At 52.7% G+C, this 23,022-nt stretch overlaps 5 protein-coding genes across 5 annotated transcripts; 3 read left to right on the top strand and 2 right to left on the bottom strand.

The window, feature by feature from the left end:
• Positions 1-4,588: 4,588 nt before the first annotated feature.
• J4E92_001354 (uncharacterized protein) lies at positions 4,589-5,128 on the bottom strand (the record flags this gene model as incomplete). Its single annotated transcript, XM_051492766.1, has 1 exon — positions 4,589-5,128. The coding sequence occupies one exon, from the start codon at positions 5,126-5,128 to the stop codon at positions 4,589-4,591; it is 540 nt and encodes a 179-aa protein (XP_051358278.1).
• A 4,077-nt stretch (positions 5,129-9,205) lies between these two features.
• Positions 9,206-10,199, top strand: RPL5 (60S ribosomal protein L5; the record flags this gene model as incomplete). The annotated part of the gene is made up of 3 exons (XM_051492767.1): positions 9,206-9,278; positions 9,329-9,465; positions 9,543-10,199. Coding segments are annotated over 3 exons (867 nt in total), but the record flags the coding sequence as incomplete, so codon positions are not given.
• Positions 10,200-11,090: 891 nt separating this feature from the next.
• J4E92_001356 (uncharacterized protein) lies at positions 11,091-14,820 on the top strand (the record flags this gene model as incomplete). The annotated part of the gene is made up of 3 exons (XM_051492768.1): positions 11,091-11,114; positions 11,259-14,088; positions 14,138-14,820. 3 exons carry the CDS (start codon positions 11,091-11,093, stop codon positions 14,818-14,820), a joined length of 3,537 nt encoding a protein of 1,178 aa, XP_051358280.1.
• Positions 14,821-19,516: 4,696 nt separating this feature from the next.
• Positions 19,517-20,612, top strand: J4E92_001357 (uncharacterized protein; the record flags this gene model as incomplete). Its single annotated transcript, XM_051492769.1, has 2 exons — positions 19,517-19,525; positions 20,085-20,612. 2 exons carry the CDS (start codon positions 19,517-19,519, stop codon positions 20,610-20,612), a joined length of 537 nt encoding a protein of 178 aa, XP_051358281.1.
• A 1,175-nt stretch (positions 20,613-21,787) lies between these two features.
• Positions 21,788-22,813, bottom strand: J4E92_001358 (uncharacterized protein; the record flags this gene model as incomplete). Its single annotated transcript, XM_051492770.1, has 2 exons — positions 21,788-22,540; positions 22,601-22,813. The coding sequence occupies 2 exons, from the start codon at positions 22,811-22,813 to the stop codon at positions 21,788-21,790; spliced, it is 966 nt and encodes a 321-aa protein (XP_051358282.1).
• Between the last annotated feature and the right edge of the window lie 209 nt (positions 22,814-23,022).

Below are 23,022 nucleotides of genomic sequence, written 5' to 3' on the forward strand. Positions count from 1 at the left end.
CCTAGTAGAGGCATTGAGCAGACAAACTCATAGTGCTCGTCATCAGATGCGGCCACTGATGCGATCGCTGAGCAGAGTTCTGTCAACGACACACGTTGCTACCATCTATTTGCGATGGCCGACACACCACATCGAATTGAATGCCCAACACTCGCAGCCATTTTCTGTCACAGCCGCCTCACCCGACCGGATGCTCATCGAAGTCCTTCGCCACCGCAACAGTACCCGCGCGCGGCTCCCTCGTCTGCTCTTCAAGCCTCACAATTGTTCAAAGCATCCACATATGTTGTCTCCATATGTATCCATCAATATGGAGACGTCACCTCACCATCGAGCAACGATTACCCAGCCAGCAAGCGAGCTTGCCGCAAATCAACGCGCGTCGCCATGGACCTGTATCCTGCAACCCTCGAGGACCCCACGCAACCGTTGCAGCAAGGAAAGCGGGCATGCCCGACGGCCTGATCACCCAAAGGAAACTGATCCCGAGTCGCGTAGAAATTTGAGACGCTTGATCCCACGCGTGGTTGCCGCAAAGATATCCATGTCCCGTTCGTGCATGGCGGGTCCTATACGGTCCGATAACAAAGGTCCGACGCGGCTGATCTATGCTGGCGATCGCGATCGTGGAGGAGCGGTACATGTGACTGTAGGAATACTGCGATCGAAGATTGCTCATTGATTTGTGTTGGGCTGTGGTTGGGTTTCTTGACTGGAGTCGAAAGCAAGGCTGTTAGTGCTGGTCAGGTTGCTTTGACAACCTCCACCTGGTGGATGAGGTACCTTGTCGGTTGCTCCCAATTCTTGGGTCAACATCCCACGCTGACGTTCTCGACGCCTGTCTCTTCATAATCCATGACGGAACAGTTTCCTGCGTGAGTTCATGCTATTGATGGGAGACCTGGCGCAGTTGCATATTGCAGGTTTCCCCGCCATGCCATGCCTAGACGAGAAAGGTTTCCGTGCATGTAGTGCTTGACCGCATCTAGGATGGACTCTTAAGCATGCTCCATGTATCTTTTTCCATGCAATCCTTGTACCGTTAATGGGAAGCCAGCGGTGAAGTGGTCCGCGCCCACCTAGGAAAAAAACGGTGTCCAGTGATTGTGCTTGTCCGCCTCTTGATGTCAACAATGACGCATAGGTACAGATGAAGATGACGATGCAATCTGACCTTAACCTTCTGGATCAATCGTTGCATAAGTTGACTACGCACTGCGAGCCGACGGGTTGGTAAGATGAGAAGTCGGTGAGAGGATCTGACCACACCCTCCGCAAAAGCCCACGCGGCATTGCGGGGTCGCAGATGATGCGGCTCTCAAGTGGGGTTGTGGAAGATACTTGTTGATGTGCGCACTGCATTTCCGTGGTCGTTATGATGTGGAGAAAGTTCAGCTGTGAGGCGGCTCAAGGGAGACTCCCGATGCATCGTCAAGATGACTTCGAGATTGTGTGGAGCGCCGCATCATCGAAGTGTATGTCCGGACCATCGCGATGGTAAGATTGTTGATGTTTACATGCTCTTGCATCTTGAGGTATCCTTCATCCAAAGAAGCAGCGGAGAGCGGAGGGAGTCTAACTGCATGAAGACTAGCCTTGTTTGCGCATCCCAGATCCCAGCGCGACCGCCGCTGACGTAGTTTTATTCAATCGTCATTTTGACTTTTCGATCCCCAGTGCCTTCCACATGCGAAATGATTGGCGTTCCTGAAACACATCCCCATCGCTCCCGGACGTTCCTGAATTATGTTCGACTTACAAATCGCGCAGACTGTGGAGTAAGATGTGGACCTGACTCTTTGCGACAATCGAGTCGACATTTTCCCAGACGAGGGTCCGACGACGACCCGATTCTTGGGCCTTCGATTCGTGTGTCGTCATATCATCCTGAAATAACACTAGCTACGGTTCGAACCAAATTTCGCAAGATTATGGCGTGAGAGGCGCAATGGGAGAGCAAGCGGTGAAAGAGCGGCAAACGTACGGCCACGTGCGTCGTACTTGGTATGCTAACAACTGACAGAGTTCAGCGAGTTGACTTGGGCAGCGTACGCTAATGCCTCTCGCGCCTCGTGAAGTGGAGGCAGTGTCGATACGAAATACCTATCGTGTGCCGTCTTGTGGAGTTTGAAAAATACCACCGGTTACTCATCATTACCTGGACATGCACGTACTACTGCACCAATCATGCTCTAACTCATTGTATAGTAACCGAACCCAAGGCATTGGACGATAGAGCGACTTGCGACAAATGACGAGTAGCAGGCGCGGCTCTAATCTACCCTGGAGTACGAGCGATTGGCTCGAATGCAACTACTGCAATGTCGACTCAAGATGGACGAACAAGCGATTAGTGTCTTCAAAATGATTTCCCTGATCTTCATAAGGGCACGCACGTGATCTGCAATCATCTCGGCGGTCCACGAGTAAGAGGCTGCAATCGCACCACTTCCTCCATCTCGAGGTTTCCCTGGCTCTCCCAGCATATACACGCGTCTCTCTCTGCATCACTCGCATCATCACGCGTCATCAGAGTGCCACGACCGTCGCGCACCACATATCTACTGACAACAGCATCGATGCCCGGGAGCTCGCAAACAACCGATGCCGAATCCCTGCATAACTCTCGACCCACACACATGGCATTTACTCGGCATCTTAGATCCGTGAAGGAAGGCGCACGGGGCACAAGCCTACCACACCACACCAACCAACGGCTTTCGTATCAAAAGACGCAGGGAAGCCGGCCCCAAAACGAAATAACACGGCGATAAGAAAGACCCTGTTTTTCTGTAGCATTCCTTTGCGATCTTGAGCGGGCTGTGCAAAAATAGCATGTGCTGGCAAACTAAACGCAGTCCAACTTTAATCTCTAGTGCAGCTTGCGTTGGGTAGATGTGGGTTTAGGACAGCAAAGAGAAGGAGATTACCAGCACATTTGTTGTACAGCAAGGCCCTAAGCTCAACAACACAAACAATATGCGCAATACATGCATATTCCCGCAAAAACAACCGCCCATGCGCAACATGCAACACATCAATCACGGTTCCCCTCGAAAGCATCACGTCCAAACCCCTTCCGGGCCAAGATCTTCCACCCGGCACACTTCACCCCAAGTAGCAATCCACCATGAAGATCCTTCACAGCACTGCGGGGCACCTTGCGCTTGGCGAATCTCACATCCCCCATCACCCATTCAGAGTAGAAGGATGATCTTTAGTTAGACCATCTTCCTTTGTTCGCAAACACATGCAGGTTTACGCGAACGGCGATGGCGGACCACGCCAATGTCGCCGTCGAACGATCAACATGAACAGCGATATCTCAGCTGATATATGGCCATGTGTTGGCGATGATCGAAACATGTGGTCAACGGGCCGTCTAAACCTGCTTTTCGACTATCCCTTTCCCTTGATTTTTCGAAATCACGATTGACCCGGAAATGTGGTGGTAAGTGCCGCTGGATGCGAAGCGAGAGTGCAACTGCAACCACAGCGGTAGCGGACCTTGGTCACATAGTAGTAGCCCATGATTAAAACTGCCAATGCAAAGCCGGATTGGATGCCTCCAGCAGATTAGGAGATTTCCAAACTGCAAAGAAAGAATCAGGGTCCGCTCGCACGGGTCTAGTGGACGCTACGATGCGTTGGCTTGCAACTCTAGTAACTATGGAGTGATGTGGGGAATATTCTGCATTTCTCATTGCCGTGGTTGATTACATTAGGAAAGTGCAGGGAATCACGTTAGCGGTGGTAACAGCGACTCAGTACACGTCTGTACACACGTCCGCTGGTTTCGGCGGCTAGCAGCTGATCGCGTGTTTCAGAGAGGCGAATGTGGCCGGCGCGCGCTGGCATGCTGGGTAAAAGGATACGGGGTGGGCAAGTGGAGGGGCGTGATTTTTTAATGGGGGCGAAAGAATGGGGAAGGGAGGACATGAGTCGGGTAGGTCGGCATGCTCGGGTTGTACCTCTGGATATGGCGGAGAGGGAGGGAGGAGGTGGCAGTGTTTGCTGGGTGAGATTTGTGAGATTGGAGATCGAGACATTGCCGGCATGCATCACGGAGGCGAAAAGATGATATGATGAATGGGATAGAGTTGAATTGTCATTGCTAGCTACGTGAAGAAACAAAAGAAGACCCGTCATCTGTCCAGCTCGACACCAACTGGTGGAGCGCTTACAGTGAAGCTATGGACAGGCGAGATGCATGCATGCGGTACGTTTGTATACTCCGAGGATGAAAAACGCATAGTTGGGTATTTGAGAAAAAGCGATCGGGTTGCCACGCTCCAGCACTTGGAGTGTGTGGTTGATGAAGAAGAATGTTGCGAGTCCGTGTTTGCTAGAACGAGCCGTTCCATCCGTTCTCCGTCTATTGTTTGTGTACGATTCGTGTGCTGGTGTTTTTGTTTGTTTGTAATGGTGATGAGGATGATGAACGCCGTTGATGCTCCGTGCCGTAGGTGATTTAACTCCGAAATTGCTTGACAAATAGAAAGGCGTAGAGCGGCTAGTTGTTTCGGTGCCGTGTCCGAGTGCCAGTGCTTGAGTGGTGGTGTGTTTGCTTTTGCTGGTGGCGGGATAGTCAATGGCCACCAACGGAGGTTGCACGGCCAGGAGAGTACTCTCCCCTTCGACGAGCTTCCTCGCGGATGTACTTCTCAACGTGCTGGTCGGCTTCGGCACGGCTCACGCCAGCGGTAAGGTAACCGCCGGCGTCTTCTTCGAGTTCCAAGGGAGTGACTACCCCAGGGCTGGCGAGTGGCTCCAGACGCGGGCTGGTTGGCTTCGGTCCAAAGCCCCTGTGTTGACGGCTCGTGTTGGCGAGGAGTTGTTGCTGGTAGAGGTACATCTGTCTCTGGACCTCGTACTGCCTGTTGGATGATCGAGGCGAAGCGGGCGAGTTGGGGCTGTCAGGACCAGCAGTAGGCGTGTTTGCGTGGCTTGAGCCTTGGGACGAAGCGTAGTTTGCTGGGTGGAAGCGGGGCAGAGAAGGAAGCCTCAGGTGTGCAGCAGGGCCGGTGTTGCTAGATTGCCGTGGGTTCATGGCTGGTCGACGTCGAGCCTGGGAAGGAATGTCGAGAGGCTGTGATCTGGGCGAGAGAGGCGAGCTGATGGCAGGCATGCTGCGGTCGGCAGTTCGAGAAGACATGTTCTGGTGAGAGGTATCGGATCTGAAGATGACTCGCGAAAGGGAAGGCGACGTTGGCGGAGATCGCATATGACGTGTGGCGAGTGTATCTCGCGTTCACCTGGAGGAAGGAAGGGTGCGGCTCCGGTGAGTTGTTATATCAACTTCTCCTGAATGACAGCGAGGAGAGGGATAATCGAAAGATGGAGTACCGTGCTTGCAGGCAGCAAAGCACAGAGCAGCGGCGGTGTCTAATATATCTAGCAGCGGGAGGGTCCAGCAGAGGCTTGGGACTTGGTGGCAGGGCTCGGGGATGGTAGCCGATCTTAATGGAAAGGTACAGCGTTGATCTTCCGCTTGAAGGCGCACCGTCGTGCGGTAATCGTTCCTGAGAGGGTAACGAGCCTGATGCACGGCTCAAGTGGACCCCGTTTCAATGTGGTGGAAGCACAGGCGCCTGCTACTGGCAGCACACCAAGCCGGTGTCTATCAGTTGCAACAGGTGGCTGCGGGCCGGTTATGGCGGAGTACAGATGGCGCGTGTGTTTTCCCGAAACCTGGGTCCACAATCAAAGTAAGATGGAGTGCAGTGCGTCGGCTAGGAGGGTTGAAAGCTAATCTAACAGTGAATAGGATAACTGGTACACAGCGGCCTTTACATAGCTAGTACCGACGGAGGACAAGGCCGCTACAGCGAGGCGCGCCATGATAGCAGGCGCTATAATCTCGTCATTTCACCTCGCAGGCCTTGGTTTCGCGGTTTGGGCGGGGCGCTGAATTCCTGCCTCGCTAGCCATGCGAATCGTCCAACACGCCTAAGCAGCTTGTGCAGCTTGTCCGTTATGACGCAGTGCAGCATGCCCGGCTCATGATTAAGACCGAACACGTGCCCGCCTTAGAATGCCCGGCGCTAAACGCGTGGTGCGAAGAAGCATTGCAAACTGCCCTCCATTGCCCTGCAGCGCCGTGGTGGGTGTGATAGGGTACCGTTGCATCTGCAGCAGAGCCCTGCGCCAGGTTGCAGCAACGTCTTTTTTCTTTCACGTCCGCGCGCGTGCTCTCCAAAGTACGGTCTGATGAGACCAAACGGTAGCGCCTTCAAGACATGACACCACCACACTGTGGCCGCAACGCCAAGCGCATTCCACCTGTGCAGCACAACTGCGACATTCTTCGCAAAAGGGCATGCACATATTGGCTGGATGTAACGACGTGAACCGATAGTGATCCATCATGCGCCTTTTTCTCTGTCTATCCCGAAGTTCACCCTAACATCGCCGAAGAATATACGTGCGATATTATTTGGAGGGAGAGCCGCTCGCACGGTACAAACAATGCTGCACAATCCCATATTGCCCAACATGCGGAAATACCGCCTGAAGGGACTGCCGCCGAAGCCGCTGCTACACACAATTCTTCCATCGTCTACCGAGCGCTGACCGATGACGCCAGCGCACGAACTTTAATGTATGTGATGTTCTTCTAGAGAGGGTTCGGCTTTGCTCGCCGCGATGCGATGCCGTCACGTAGTTTGGCTTGGGCACCAGAGGACAGAGCTTAGCGCGGCTATCAGAGCAGTTGTTTGGGCATCCCGTCAATGCGTCAACTTGCGATGGAGAAGTTGTACTGTTGTACAGCTTGGTAGATCTCCCGCGTGCGGCTCAGGTAGATGAAGCCATGCAGCCGCCGGAGGAGCTCGGCCACATTGAGTCGGCGCACGCATTAGCATGGGAATAGGCAAAAGCAATGGAGATTGAGGCTGCTTGTGGAACACCGAGGTAAATCGCGGCAAACAAGACCGCTTTGAGAAGGTGTCACAGGTACTAAATCACCAGCGACATGTCTCGGGTCACTCATACTATTCGCGGTACGCAGGTCGTGTCGTGAGATATTTGGATTTGTTGGTTGATGTATGTCGCTGCATGCTTTCCTTAGTATCATCTCGCGCCTAGCTTCTCCAGCGCCTTCGCGCCCTGCTCCTCCCACTCTGCCTTTGATATCCACATGTTCTCCTTGTCGGCCATGATGTGCGCGAGCACAGCTCCACCGAGGAACACCATGTGCCTTCGCCGTGGCGGGTCTTCGATGCGGACCTTGAATTTCTGTGTCTGTGTTAGCAGAGTTTAGCCGGCATAGTAGGTGTGTACCCACGTTGAGTCGCTCCGGGTTTCCGCCCAAGACCTTGGTGAGCCACAACTGCTTGAGCTCCTTCTCCAGCCGACTTGGCAGACCCGGGTACATGCTGCTACCACCACTGAGCACAATAGCCTGGTATAAACTGCTCCTGACATCGACGTCGGCCGCTTGGATCGTGTTGAACAGGAACTCGGCGATACCGGGCTGTTCAACGTCCACGAGATGCGGCTGGAACAGACATTCGGGAGCCTCGAAGCGCTCACTGCCAACCCGGATGACACGACCATCAGGTAGAGTGTAGGATTCCACCAGCACGGTTGTGTCTTCGCTAAGGCGCTGGTCCAACTCAAGGTCGTATGAGACGTAGCAGAGCTTCTCCTTGATTTGACGGACGGTCTCGAAGTCGGCGGTTCGGTTGAGAGCGTATCCTCTCCGCAGGAGGAGGGCGATGAGGTTGCGGGTCACGTCGCGTCCGGCGACATCGAGACGGCGTGTGAGATGGTTTAGCACAGTGCTTTCGTATACGGGAACAATATGCGTGACACCATCTCCCGAGTCGACGACCACACCAGATGACAATCCCTGCGCGTATAGAGCTAAGACAGCCTGGATCGCCACGTATACACCTCCAAATCCGTAGCGCTCGAACATGACTTCGCACATGGTCTCGCGGTTCTTGAGCGGGTTCATCGGCGGTTCAGTAAGGAGGATCTTGCGGCCGGTAGTGTCGAGCTTCATCTTGTCGTGGAAGGTGTAGTCCCAGACGTGTTGCATGTCATCCCAGCGCTTGACGATACCATTCTCCATCTACGGACAAGACAGCGTTAGCTCCAAGGTAGCTTGAGAGATCTCGACGATGCACATACAGGGTACGTGATCTGAAGCATTGAGCGCGCTGCCGCTGCTTCGTCACCGCACATTATGTCTTTGAGCTGGATGTCACCGCCATCTCGCTCTTCGGTTCGCAGGATGGGTCGGCCGACTATCGAGGGGAACTGGTGGTCGGGGAAGTTCTGGAAAAGGACCTGTTAGCTTTTGCCATGACCTGTCTGCCGCGTTGTATAGAACATACCTGTCCGGCGTAACCCGCCTTGAGGAAACCGGTACCGCCATCGAGGACTAATTGGAGGGTAAGTAGAGCTTCACATATAACTGAGGCCGCTGCGCATACCAATGGGAGCTTCAGCCATCCTGTGCAAAGCTCGAAAGGGTTGTTGAGGCTGAAGGAGTGGATGTTGGAAGCTGGCCGTAGCTCGGGGCTGCCTGCCTTGAGGTTGACGACGTTGGCGGGGCGCATGGTTGGCCAGGGGTCCGTGAGCACTCAAACGGGCAATGCGAGGCTCACAACAACTTGAAATGCGTCACTTCATGTCTTCAAGATTATGAGATAACTGTAGAATTATCACAAGCGGAGAACAAAAGCAATGTACAGCGTGTATGATATGCTACACATCTCATGGCGCTGCAGATCTGGCGTACGAATGAGGTTTCTGCGTCAATAACCCATACAGGAGGACAATTGACATGACTGCACCCAGAAGCCGTTCATGTATTAGAACTTCTAGATGTCTCTACAATCACTGTTTAGAACCAACCTTGGAAGATGCTCAGATGTGGTCACCCACCTCATGCTAGTCGCATGGTCACCCACCTAGGAACTTAGGGAAGTCGCGACTTGCGCATCGCTTAAAACATGGTCCGAGCGCCTCCTGCCCACTTCAATATCGTCGTTCTGCAACACCGAACTTTCTCTCCAGCCAGTTCAACTAACAGCAGGTCAAGATGCCTTTCGTAAGTACGCCCTGAATTGCGCCCGCAATGCACCCCTTCATTCCATTGCCATACGGCAACCCCGCTTCGACGAAAGTCGAGTGGAGTCTTTGCGAGATGCTTCGAATGCGGGTTTGAAGCGCCAATCGCTGACTCTGTCAAAAGTCCAAGCTCCAGAAGAACGATGCCTACTTCTCGCGGTACCAAGTCAAGTACAAGCGCCGCAGGCAGGGAAAGAGTACGTATCCAGTTCACTGTTCAAATCGCGACTTCTCTAACAATCTGCAGCCGACTACTACGCCCGTAAGCGGTTGATCACCCAGGCCAAGAACAAGTACAATGCGCCCAAGTACCGCCTCGTCGTCCGTTTCACCAACAAGGACATCATCTGCCAAGTCGTCCACTCCGAGATTGGCGGTGACAAGGTCTTCATGGCTGCTTAGTACGTCCCCGCGACTACGCTTTGCCAGACACACCACTAACAAAATCCAGTGCCCACGAGCTCAAGGCTTACGGCATCACTCACGGTCTTACCAACTGGTCCGCCGCCTACGCCACCGGTCTTCTCCTTGCCCGCCGTGTCCTCAAGAAGCTTGAGCTTGACGAGGACTTCGTTGGTGTAGAGGAGGCTGACGGTGAGTTCACCCTCACCGAGGCCGCCGAGGTTGACGGCGAGGAGCGCCGCCCATTCAAGGTCTTCTTGGATGTCGGTCTCACCCGCACCTCCACCGGTGCCCGTGTCTTCGGTGCCATGAAGGGCTGCTCCGACGGCGGTGTCTTCGTCCCCCACTCCGAGAACCGCTTCCCCGGATACGACATGGAAGGCAAGGAGCTCGACGCCGAGACCCTCCGCAAGTACATCTTCGGTGGTCACGTCGCTGAGTACATGGAGACTCTCGCCGACGACGACGAGGAGCGCTACAAGTCTCAGTTCAGCGGCTACATCGATGACGACATCGAGGCTGACGGTCTTGAGGAGCTGTACCAGGACGCACACAAGCAGATCCGTGAGGACCCCTGGAAGAAGGAGGAGGGCGAGGCCCCCAAGAAGTCCAAGGACGAGTGGAAGGCCGAGTCGCAGAAGTACAGGAGCAAGAAGCTCACCAAGGCCGAGAAGGAGGAGCGCGTCAAGGCCAAGATCGCCGAGATCACTGCTTAAGCTGTTCCTTTCTCTTGTTCCTACTTTGTTCTATCATGACAAAAGCACGGCTTTGGCGTCTGGGGATGACATGGAAAGGATGCCTGCCTTTGCAGGATACATCTACTGTACTTAGCCTCACGACCTCAATGAGATGACGAGACGGCAAGCCGTGATTGGCTACCACAACAAGATACCCCCCCAAACAATGTGCCCCTCCTGTTCAGCGTGTGTGAAGTGTTCTGAAATAGTAACATGTGACACGCGCGTGTGGTCGGTAGTGGCCGACACCACATGGCGTGCTGTCGCAGGTTTGACCATGTGGAAAGACAAGCACGGGTTGCTGTTTTTGTGTGGCCATGACGGTCAGGTGTTTCAGCGGCACTGAGGGGACAGTCGGTAGTCAACGCTCTCCTCCGCGGAGGCATCAGCCAGCAGCAGAGTGAGGCATGTGGATATGTTGCGGTTAGGTTCGTTTCAAGGAAGAGGGTGGACGGGTATATAGTCCATCCTCGCAGTCGATCATGATGTTCGGCAGGATTGAGTGCGCGATAGAGCTTGGTGTGGAGAGGAGAAGGAGACCCGAAGCGCAATCAGCCGACACCTTTCGTCATCGGCCGGCTCCCACAGCTTGCAGTGCACGTTCGCCATAACATCGCATCGGCCGAACTCGCACAGAGCAGCTCCCAGAAATCACGCAGCCGTCAGCCTTGAGTGCAGCGAGTCGTTGAAGTCGCACGGAACACGTTATCTGGAGAGTTTGCAGCATTTCCAATCGGCGGATTCTCGTGGAAGCAGAAACCCCGCTGACTTCCGTCCGCCTCACCGAGGCCGTCTGCAACCCTGACGCATGGCGAGAGGCCTATATACGCAATGACAGCCGTACAAACGCCCGGCGATACCGCGTCCGCCATGGAGGACATTCACGGTGTTGATGTATCATGGCTGCATCACTCGACTAGAGGTACGTGAGGCCCGCTTACCCTGCTGGGTGGAGACGTCTCGGCTTTGCGGCGCAACCCTGAGCTTGAGAGGCTACTAACATGTCGCGCCTGAGCAGACCATCACCATCGCCAGCAGGCGCCCTCGTCGCCCGGCCTGACCAGAGATGCGCCGCCCAAGACATCGTCGCATGGTGGCCTACCCGCCAGACCCCGCCACGACGAGCAGCAAAACAATGAGCCGACACCGGCGCCTACGAGACCCGCATCACCGCCGCGACCGCCCCTAGCTGCGGTCGCTGGCCCAACTCCTCCACAAAAGATACCGAAGCGTCCAGCGCTGCTTGGCCGCGGCAGTACCGACAAGAATGCCAGCGGCACGACGCCACCCGACGCGAAGAACAGCTCGCGACGCAACTCGTGGATGAACAGCATCAGCTCCAAGTTCTCGTCGCAAAACTCGCCCGCCGCAACAACACACACCCAGGCCCAGGGCTCGCCCGCTGCTGCTAACGGCACAGCCAACGCGTCACCCTCGGCCAACGGCGCCCTGAACGGCATACAGGCAGCTTCGGGAGGCACTAATGGCGCGCCCGAGCCCTACATACCGCAGCAGCCTAAGAGCTCGTTCGTGGGGAACGTGCTGCGACGCCTGTCATCCGGAACCCAGGTCGGCACCGCTGGCAAGGTCTACCCGAACGGCGGCATGTGCCCGCGCAAGATCATGAACGTCGACCCCAACCGGGAGCGATGTCTAGTCCCCGAGCTGGATCAGAACAAGTTGCGCAAGGTGGCATTCTGCGTGGACGTTGAGATTGCTGGTGGACCCAAGTACAAGGATGACGTCGAGACAGACGACAAGACCAAGCGCAAGGAAAAGAAGCTGAAAGAGCGCGGCGAGGGTGAGGCACTCAAAAACCCGGATGCCGTGGCGGAGGAAAAGGACAAAGACGGCGTCGTCTCCATCGCCCAAGAAGTCGTTGGCAACGATTCCGAGTCGAACCCAGAGGGAACAGTCGTGCACGAGGATAAGCAGGAGCCGAGCCGGAAGAAGGAGAAGAAGAAGCGATCTGAGGCTGAGCGCAAAGAGCGGAAAGAGAAGAAGCGCAAGAAGGCCGAGGAGAATGGCACAATCCCCATGGAGCTTACTAGAGACGACGACAGCGCCAGCGCCGAAGGGATACCTGCTGCGACTGGGGCGCCGACCCCTCGCGCTCAAGACCGCCCGACGATCGACCCGCTGCGTATTTACCGAAGATGTTGCCAGCTCCGCGAATCCCCCATTCTTAAACGCATCAGCGACCAGCTTGCGGCACCACGCGCGTGCTCCGTTGTCCAGCCAGGAGTTGTCACCTGTCTGGACCTGACAGGGTCGAGGTTGCAGCTGGCCGACGTTCTTACGCTATCGGACTGGCTCGCCATCGTACCTGTGAAGAAATTGTTTTTGGAAGACGCGGATCTGAATGACGAGAAGATACGGGTCATACTCGCCGGTCTCCTGGCTGCCAAGGTTCCTGAGCCGCCGAAGCGACGTGATCTATCCAACGACGGAACTCAGGACGGGCTGTGCCAGCAAGGCTCATGCGCAGTCAAGAAGCTGGTTCTCAAGAACAACCCAAAGATCACAGCTGAAGGCTGGAAACATATCGCTCTGTTCCTATACATGTGCAAGTCTATCATGGCGGTCGACGTGTCGATGATACCGTTTCCCAAGTCTCGCCCGCAGGTGGCTTCTCCGCCTACGAACAGCACACAGGCGCCGTCACCCACCAAGGACGCTAAATCGGCAGATGTAGCCGAAATATTCTCCAAGGCCATTTCGGAACGACTGGGCGGTTCAGAACTTCAAGAGCTAGCCATGGCTGAATGCAACCTCACTTCGTCAAGCATCCGAAAAATCATCGACGGCTGCGTCATCAGCGGTATTACACGTCTTAGTCTGGCGACGAACGACATCGACGCCGAAGGCCTGGAACACGTCCTACACTACTTGCGCTCTGGTGTTTGTCAGGGTATTGACATTGGAGGGAACGACCTGAGATCATTGATGGACAAGATTTGCGAAAGTATCAAGGCCTGCCCGAACAGCCCACTCTGGGCGCTGTGCCTACAGGATACTAACCTCACTCCGGACGCTCTCAAGACACTTATTCCGACTCTCATCAATCTACCTTCCTTCAGATTCCTGGATCTCTCGCACAACAGAGGCCTCTTCCTGGGCCAGACATCCCTGTCTCTCCTGAGGAAGTACATGCCTCAATTTAAGGAGCTGAAACGCATACATCTCATGAATGTCGACATGAAGCCAGAAGATGCGATCGCTATTGCGGAGATTCTGCCGGACTGTCCACACATCGCACACATCAACATTCTCGAGAACCCTGAGATAACACGCGTCGCTAGTTCTACCGACGAGGAGACACAAGAAGAAGCTGCTGCGCTGTATGCATCACTCACTCTAGCGGCCAAGCTGTCCAAATCGCTCATTTGTGTCGATGTCGATATCCCAGCTCCAGAACAAGGCGAAGTCATCAAAGCTCTCGCCAAACAAGTCGTCGCATACTGCTTGCGCAACATTGAATCCATCAATGAAGTACCCGAGCTTCGAGCAGCACCTAAGGAAGTTGAGGTTCCAGACATCCTGCTGCATTTTGTCGGTACGGAAGACAATTACAAGGGTACTGAAGACGTGTCAAATGCTGCAGATAATGACTACATTGTGGGAGGCACAGGAATTGCGAAGGCGCTTAGCTACTGTCTTTCACACAAAGAAAACGATCTCCGAAGGGTGTCTGTCCCAGCAAGTGGTACCTCTACTCCTAGAAGCAGGAACAGGGTACCAGTGCTTGAAGAGCCGAGCAAGGCCAGAGCCATGTCCAAGGATCTTCTCGAGACTGCGCGAAACACACGGTCAAGAATTCAGCCTGCACTTATCAGAGAGGCGAAGAGTGACAATGACCTGAATTACCGTAAGCTTCACCACCTTTCCATCATGTTGATATGCTAACATCCCGATAGGCCGTTTACTTTTCCTGGATACCACACTCCAAGGCATGATCCAACGCTTCGAAGACGAATACCCAGAGACGCGTCTCCAACCATCCGACGCTGCTTCCACTACGAGTTCCAAACTCAGCAGCTCTCCGCCTACTTCATTTGTACCAACACTCGAGAACAGCGTCTCAACAGACTTCACAGCCGATCAATCCGACGAAGACGAACCCTCCACCCTACGCTCGCGCCACAACTCCGACGTCTCCCTCGCATCCCGGCACATGTCCCTCGAAGAAGGACGACTCCACCGCTTCGGCCACCGCGTCCGCACCGGTCTTTTCAACCCATCCCGCCCCACCACTCCCGACGTCTCCGAAAACCACGTCTCCTTCATTTCCGGTACGGCAGATGACCAAGGTCTTCCCGAACACCTTCGTACCCTGCGCGCATACTTCCAGAACTACAGCGGCGACGAGATGAGGCATATGATTGAGGGCAAAGGCTGGGAACAGGCTTTCAACAGCGTCGTGGAGAATGCTGAGGAGCTGAGGAATCTGGAGAAGGAAGATCCGGAGCAGTTTAAATTGTTCAAGGAGAGTCAGATTGCGGCGCTGAAGAATCGTAATCCGGACATTTTTGCGCCGGGGGAGAAGGGCAGGGAGAGTGTGGAGGCGGATGGTGGGGATGACTTTGCTATTGAGGATTGAGGATCGACATTCTGAGGTGGGCGTTGGGGAAGTTGCAGAACGGTGTTTAGGGTATTGGGCATGGAACCAGTGTAATATCCAAACTGCCGACTTCAGCTGATAATGGTGGTTAAGCCACTGGAGCGTGACCCGCTCAGCCCAAGTGTTCATTCTTTGTATATTTGTAACATAGAGCCGTGATGGCTAGCACTATCGCCTTGAATGGCGTTTTCATTCGAATTCTCATTATATATTACAATCACCTTGACCTTGTTCCAGACATATACGATTGGGTATTCGTGATGACTACCTCTCGCTCGGAATAGTTCAATGGATGGATGCGGCTTCCGCACTTCACGTGGGGGTCTCGTGACGCAGTGTTGGGTATAAAACTGCTTTCCTTCCTCTTACCTGCTTTCTTTCTTCATCACACACTTCCTGCAATATTACCAAAAAGCATTGAGTTACAGATCCATGATTCTGCCGGCTGTCTCGCTCTTTCAAAACTTCATCCAAAAAGCTTGGAGATAACGTTCCCATGGTTTCTCCCCCGCCTTCTCCCCTTTTTACGGCAACGAAAAGAAACACAACTTCGAACTTTACATGAGAAGCTTGACAAGGTTGGAGGCAGCCTTTACAAGTGACCTTTTCTTGTGCTGAAAGAGATATTCCAATCATGGATGGGAAGACTGCAGCTTTGCGGGTTTTCGAAAAGGGTGCTATCAAAAAGGGCGGGTCAAAACCATATGAGAGGGTCTCGGGTCGAAAATTTGACTTCACAATGTCTATGTGCGGTTTTTCCTCTCCAAAATAGCCCGCTCTTAGATCCGATGAGAAGAGCCTCTTCCCGGATCGGTTCATGGGTAGACTAGCTCGACGGGTATAAAAGCTATGCTTGAGCTGCTCCCTCCTCTCCTCCTTCATCACTCTCCAGTCTATTGTGAGCACCAAAAACGACGTCACCTCTGGTCAATGTCTGAGATGAGTCTGTGTTCTTCCAACATTTTCCAAAAAAGCATGTCCTACGTACCAATGGACTCGGCTCTTGCGTGCGGGTACAACGTACAGGCGTGCTCTTCTCATTTTGAACCCCAAAAATAAAAAACCGAACAGTCACGTCGTATGATTAAACTTCGGCTGCTGTTCCAAAAACAAGTTTGGGGACGACATGTCATTGCAGACGATGCTTCGTGACATCAAACCAGCTTCTGAAGTTTACATGGTCTGCACCAAAGCTTGTCAATCAGTGTCTTATGCCGTCCGAAAAGTCTGCAATATTCCTTCATGGCTTGCTCGTCTTTCCCTGGTCTTCTCGTCGGGTATATAAACCCTCCTTTCGGGCTTTCTTTCTTCTTCGTCGATACCTTACAGAAGAAGGAACCTTTACCAAAAGATATATGCCATCATGACATGTCTGCGCGAGACTCTTTCCTCGTGACATGAGTTTCAAAACCGGCCACCGGTATACGCATGACCTGTCCGTGCTGTTCGAGTCGGCAAAAATCGATTCTTATTCTGGATATGGGCAGAGAGGCCGTAAGAATCGAATTGAAGGCAATATGGAGATCCTACCGCGGACGATCAAAAGACCATCTTCACTGCGCATGGAGCGGGGAGTGCTTCGCTTATTCGACTTGTCCGTACACCTAAACCGCCACTTCGGAATACTGATGAAGAAGACGTCAACGTTTCTATTGCGCACTTGCTTTCAAAACATTCAGATGATATCTCCATATTGTGGGAGTCATTTTCCCAAAATCGACACAAGATGGAGTCATGGGGTTGAGACCTTTTGCTACACTCTAAAAGATCCATATGTCGCCTTCATGTCGCTCCGCCTCAGACTCTGCCCACTCGCCATGTTGTTGTTAGTGCGGGCTGCATATAAAAGAGTCTTGCTGCCGCAAGTACACTAATTTCTTCCTTTACACTATCTTCAGCGAAAAGCTGGGGAACTACCAAAATACACACCTCATCATCTCATGTTGTTCGGTGCTCCGGTTCTCTTCCCTGATCAGCATCCAAAATCAGAGATGCAAAAGCACATGGTTCGCCTTTGCCAGTCGGCACATTCTTCAATATGTCGGAAAAGAAAAACTTGATACCGAATTATTCATGTTGAGGCCCAAGTGATTGGTCTTAAAGTGGTGATTGAATCGTTCATGATTTGAAGTGGACTGCGATTAAACCATGGAGAAGTCTTTCGGCACTCTGCAAAATTACACCATTTGGAAAGAGTGTGAGAAGTCGCTGGCTTCAAAAACATCGAAAATGGAAACATGGACTGCGTCCACCAATACACCGCCGATTTCCTTCCATGTCGCGACTTCGAAATCAGCGACAACATTGATATGAACCCCTTTGAAGCACTGCGCAGGTGATGTATACACCTGAGTTGAGAGTTTCCAGCTCTATTCCATGGATCTGGACGGTACTTCTACTTGGAGCATAGTCTGACAAAGTCAGTGGGACTCACTATATGAACCCTATTATTTGCGCAGTCTTCCCTCCAACTTCAAACTCATCTTCTTTCTCTCAAAACACTAAAAAGCCTTCGCGACGCACCTATGGAGCTTTCTCCGTGCTGGCGCCGTTCAGATACTGAAGTGGTGTTTTCTCCGCGCCGAAAGATCTCAGGAAACGGATGAAGAAAGAAGGGAATACTGTCATTTTTGTTATGAGTGATGTTTTGTAGCACTTGGATCAGGCTTAGGGGCATCTAGGGACCTCCTTCCGCTTTGACTGCTCTTCTTCTTAACACAACGAGCAACGTCCATGACATCGTATGCCTGTTGCCCACCCCTCGTGCGCCTTTAGCTCTGGTCGGGACATGAATTTAGTCCGAGCTAGTTGTTAAAATGGTATCTTGGTATGCCGTGTGATTGCGATAGCTCTGATAGGATTCTGCCGTGGCTGCTTGAAGTGGAGATGTCGAAGCGCCGACGAGGTGTTGACAAATTCGCTGGACCGTAGATCAAAGCCATTGACGAGGTTAACAGACAGATGAGGAATCCAAATTGACGGTTCGTGAACGGGTCTACGCCTAGGTATAGTAGTACCAGGTACAGTCGTATTTCGTATTTCGCAAAACTCTTAGCATAGAGTAGTAGTTTGGTGGTGCTCAGGGTCCGACGAAAACACGAAATACGAAACACGAAGAACGCATCTGGCAATGGTACTGAACGCGACTACACCTACCTTCACTGGCCTTCGGCGATTTATGCCGCGCCCAGTACGTCGTTCTGGCGTCCTGGTAGACGGCCGCTAACGGGTTCTCAAATGTTTAGCGACGGAAGCCGGAGTCTGGGTCCTTCAACGACTTCCTGTCGATTACGCCACCGATCGTTTTCCATTCGTCCCAGGACGAATCAGCCACAGGCGGACTCTTCTCCAGGATCTACCCGCATGCTCCAGCGCCACACTACATTAGTGGGCTGCCTTTGGCGAGTCTCTACCACGTGAAACTTCAGGCACATGCTGATTTGGACAGGGTTGACGTGCGTCCTGAAAGACCTCGGGAGGACCCCGGATCGTGTCAGGCCGAGATGTGAGCCACCGTAGCGCGCCTCGGGGGTCCGATGGTGTACCTGATAATTGCTTTTTTGGTAGATTTTGAGCCTCAAAAAACTTTCAGGGGGGCAGTAACTAGCAGAATGCATGATGATATCGTTGGGCTGCTGGGGGAAATAGCATGTTGCCGGAGTTTCCTATTAATGCCGAGTGACAGTTGAATGACGAGCGTTCAGGGTAGGAGCTTTTGAACGGAAGTAGCAGCAGCAGCAATGCTACCATCACCAAGGGCAGTCAGGGTCTTCTGACACGCCCCATCACCCAGATTGTCTGTTGTTTCCATTGCGCACCTTAGGATAGGTTGTAGGGTAGGAATGTAGACATTCACTCGACGGTGACGCTAATACCGACTGCCCAAGCCAAAGTCTCCAGCCACACTAACCTGTCGTCATCTAATGCCCGGTGGAAGACGTTAAGAGACAACTCCGACAATGTCCCATATCTAGACTAATACCAGATTCGCGCCGTAGGAACCCTCGATGCACTCATCAAAACTTTAAAGTTGTCCAGAGTACGCTCTAGACGTTCCCCAGCACGTGGCAGCGGATGTAGTTCCGATCGACGCTATATTGGCGAGATGCCGATTCCCTTCCACAGGCACCATCATGATGGTGCATGTTTAAACTTCCCGCCCACAAATACCATCAAGATCGTGCATGGCTAAACTTTGTCGGTGCCATGAACTCGGGAGCATCTCCGCAGATGGGGTTTGAGATCCTTTAACTATGCCTCGCGAGCCAGCATCTGTATTTTGAGCAGCATCCAGTCCAGTCTCGTGGTCGCAAGCAACACTCATTTGCTAGGAGAGCGCCTCCAGTACACGCCATGTTGAACGATCTTTACCGACCCGGTGTCGTGAGCGAGCCTTGGGGGCCACTCATCTCACCCGATTACACAGAAGACGAGTTCACCAATCTCGATGTCCTTGTCGCTTCCATTCCATGGGCCCTCACTTTGGCAAACGTCCTGCTCGCTTTGTGGCAGATCTACCATCAAACCAAATTGGCAAAAACTCCGATTCGAAGTCCTTATTTATGGATGGCCTGGTTGGAGCTGGGGGCTTGTTTTGCGTTGGGTCTTGTTGGCTACCTGCATGTGCTGAAACACATTCCAGCGAGTGAGTATCATCCGTGCTCTCGAAGACACTATGCTGATAGTTTGCAGGTTTTGCTTTCTACTTTGCAATCTGTAAGTCGCATTCATCAAACTGATCCTACCACAACTGTACTGACTCTGCATAGTGACTTTCTGGAGCTTTCAGGTCATGCTTCTTTTCCAGATTATCGTCAATCGCATCAGAGTTATTGATGTTAATCGCATGCACGGCGACCGCATTTTCATTGCAGTAACTGTCTATATCACGATAGTCATTATCAGCGGCTTCATTATCTGGATCCCAGCCCGGATGCAAATAAGCCACTATTGGGAGTTCATCAGCGCGGCTTGGGATCGCACCGAGAAGTGTCTATTCCTCATTATCGATTTGGCGTTGAACTGGTACTTCTTGAGAATGGTGAAGAACAATTTGATCCGCAACGGTCTCACAAAGTGTAAGCCAGTTCATGCGAATGCTATACTACAAGGTTAGCGCTGACAGTTATACTTACATGCAGACAACAAAATCGTTCAATTCAACCAGCGCATCATCGTCCTGTCGATTCTAATGGATGTTATGCTTATCGCCGCTACCGCTATACCCAAAGCCTTTGTGTAAGTCACTCTTCATCATTGCGTCTAGTCCTATCTTAACGATTTGCCATCTCAGCTACGTTCAATTCCATTCGCTGTGCTACCTCGTCAAACTCAACATCGAAATGGCCATGGCCAACCTGATCAGACGCATCGCCATCTCGAACTTCAACCGCACTGGTGCAGTACACGAGTTCAAGGACCCATCCACCCATGCATCGGAACCTTATAGCAATACTTTCGCCTCCACCCGGGGCAGCGTCCAGCTCGGCAACATCGGCAAGAGCGCCAATGCCTATGACTGCAACATCAAGGCCACGACACAATACACTGTGACTTCAGAGCCCAGTTTATCCCCAAAGGATAGTCGCCGGCCTTCACATGTCGAGGTGGAGATCTCGAAGGGGCACACGGACAACTATGGCGCGATGAACCGACCAGTGATTGTCATTGAAGAACCGGAGACGAAGAGCTTGGACGGCGCGACAGAGGTCGCAGAGAGTTACCATACTGACGATGAGGCTGTGCTCGTGAACAAGAGGGGCCATTGGTGATTCGGATTCTGTTGATCTCTTCGCAACACTTGCTCCAATGGGGATTGCAATACAACTCAACCTTGGAAACATTCGCATCGCGGCGAACGGCCATACAGAAATACCTTCAATCGACTGGCTCTCCATGACACCGTCACTCGTACCAGTTGTGGCAGCTTTGAGCCTACTCTAGGGTTGCAGTATGAAGTATTTGTCCATAACTTCAATGAAACCAGTGGTTTGTGCCACCCCGAGGATGCTGGGATATGGTGTGCAGCGGATACAGGAGGAGCAATTTTGGTCATGTGATGAGGATGGCAGTGGTAAGACCATCGTGTTCTATAGTCTGACTAGAATTTCGTCTTATCTAATTGTAATGATAACGAGCGGTATCGCCAACGCATGATCATGCCCAAGTCTCATACTTTGACGAACAATATCCTACAGGTCCATGGCTCCATCGAGGACTGACATCATCGTTGTCAAACCGAACGATCGGAGATAATATTGAGTGCTTCTTGCCATACGCCGTATCGTTGAAAGTGACCATGTATCCATCACGGCGCAGAAGGTCCGAATGGCTTGACCAAGCCTCCCCAAGGATGTAGAGAAGATCTTCCACGTGCAGGTCTGGTGTCATGGGTTTGAAACCATACTTGTCCTGGATTCTCTTCACTGTATCCGGCGAATACAATCCAAATGCCTCTCCCAGTTGTATCACATCCACTGACGTTAGGACTGAGGTGGCGTGATACGATCCGCCCTTAGTTGCGCGATCACGTAGAGCAAGGAGAACGTTGACGACACCGACCGCGCCAGCTAGCATGTCGGCAACGGGAAGAGCAGGGAGCACACTGACACCGTCCTCGAATCCATAAGCTTTGCCACAGACATAAGAGCATCCAGAAGCGGCATCGGCAATCTGCTGGAATCCCGGGCGTTCTGCGTAGTAGCCGTCCGGTCCATAGGTATTGAGATCAATGTAGACGATTCCTTTGTTACGTTGCCTCGACATCTCAACCAAGTCCTGTAGCCCGAAGCCCTTCCGCTCGAGAGAGCGTAGCCTGAACGCTTGGATCATGACATCCGCATCCGCCATAAGGTCAGTCAAGGCTTGCCTGTCGTCCTCTTTCTGAAGGTCCAACGCATATGTACGTTTACCGGCGGTAAGCGTGATACTCAAAGGCTAGTGAATGTCAGATCGATGTAATTATAGAGCGTAGAGCGCCTCGTACCTGCAGATCGGGGAGGTCGGGGCTTTGAACTTTGATGACGTCCGCACCCAGGGCTGCAAGAGCCGCTCCCATTGCTGGACCAGCGATCACGCGGGCTAGTTCAACAACCTTGATGCCGGCCAACGGGCGAGCATCACCAGTCTGTGGAAAGGGTACGGGTGGCAATGCCGAAGTGCCCTTGACCTGCGCGTAGTCGATCAAAGGATGCGTAGCCAGTCGCTTGCCCATCGACGTTTCTGCCCAGTGTTGTGGTGTGAAGCAAGTCTGCCCGCAAAATCCGTTCTCCATGTTTTTAATGTCAAGTTCGGCGGCTGAATACTTGGAGATGGTGGATTTGATCAGCTCATACGCCTCTTCTCTGGTGCCAACAGGGGCTTCTCCGTCGATATCGTAGGCCTTGAAAAATGCTGGGGCGTTGAGGTTACTCATTACCTGATACCAGACGCGAGGATCCCGAGTTGGGTAGATGGCCCACGAGCGAATATACATGTGATTCTTGCTGACGCAGCCCTTATCAACATCCAGACTGGCTTTTGTAAGGGTGCCATCGGTCTTGACATCACCGAGTCCTTTACCGTCGATGTCGACGAGGGCTACGGTGGCAGGATACAGACCACACTTGTCAGTGTCGATGTGAATTTTACCCGTTTGGATGCCTTTAAGTGCGCTGATCTCTTTGGCAACAATGCCGATCATGGCATGTAGAACGGCGGACTACGCAAAGAGAGTGAGCACATGGTGATTTTTGGAATTTAGGGAGGAATGAGTACGCACAAAGACCTGCGATTTCAAGGGTCCTGGGATGATGGGTAGTTCCCCCCCAGAGAATTCGACATCATTCAGGGCAGCCTCCTCGGTCGTGAAGCCAGGTGTGATACCAGCCAGGTGTTTCAGTAGCCTACTCGCATCGGCAGGCACACCAATGAAGTCGCGATCAACGAATGTTCCAGGGCCAAAGGTGTCCTTTGTCGTTTGATGCACAGCCATGACGAGGGTACAATCGTGCTTGGAGAACGTTGATACTAGCTAAGTGGTGAAGGAAACGAAGAGAATGCTTCTCTGAAAAGTAGAAGGATGTGCAGGAAGGAACTCTGTAGACACTGATGACATTTATAATGTATGGATGAACTCCTTTTTGGAAACAACCATTGTGTAACGATACCTGGGAGTCCGCAGCCAATCCCGAGGTCGTATTG

This window comes from Alternaria infectoria, assembly GCF_024043175.1.
Source record: "Alternaria infectoria strain BMP 0036 chromosome Unknown scaffold_1, whole genome shotgun sequence".
Taxonomy (NCBI): domain Eukaryota; kingdom Fungi; phylum Ascomycota; class Dothideomycetes; order Pleosporales; family Pleosporaceae; genus Alternaria; species Alternaria infectoria.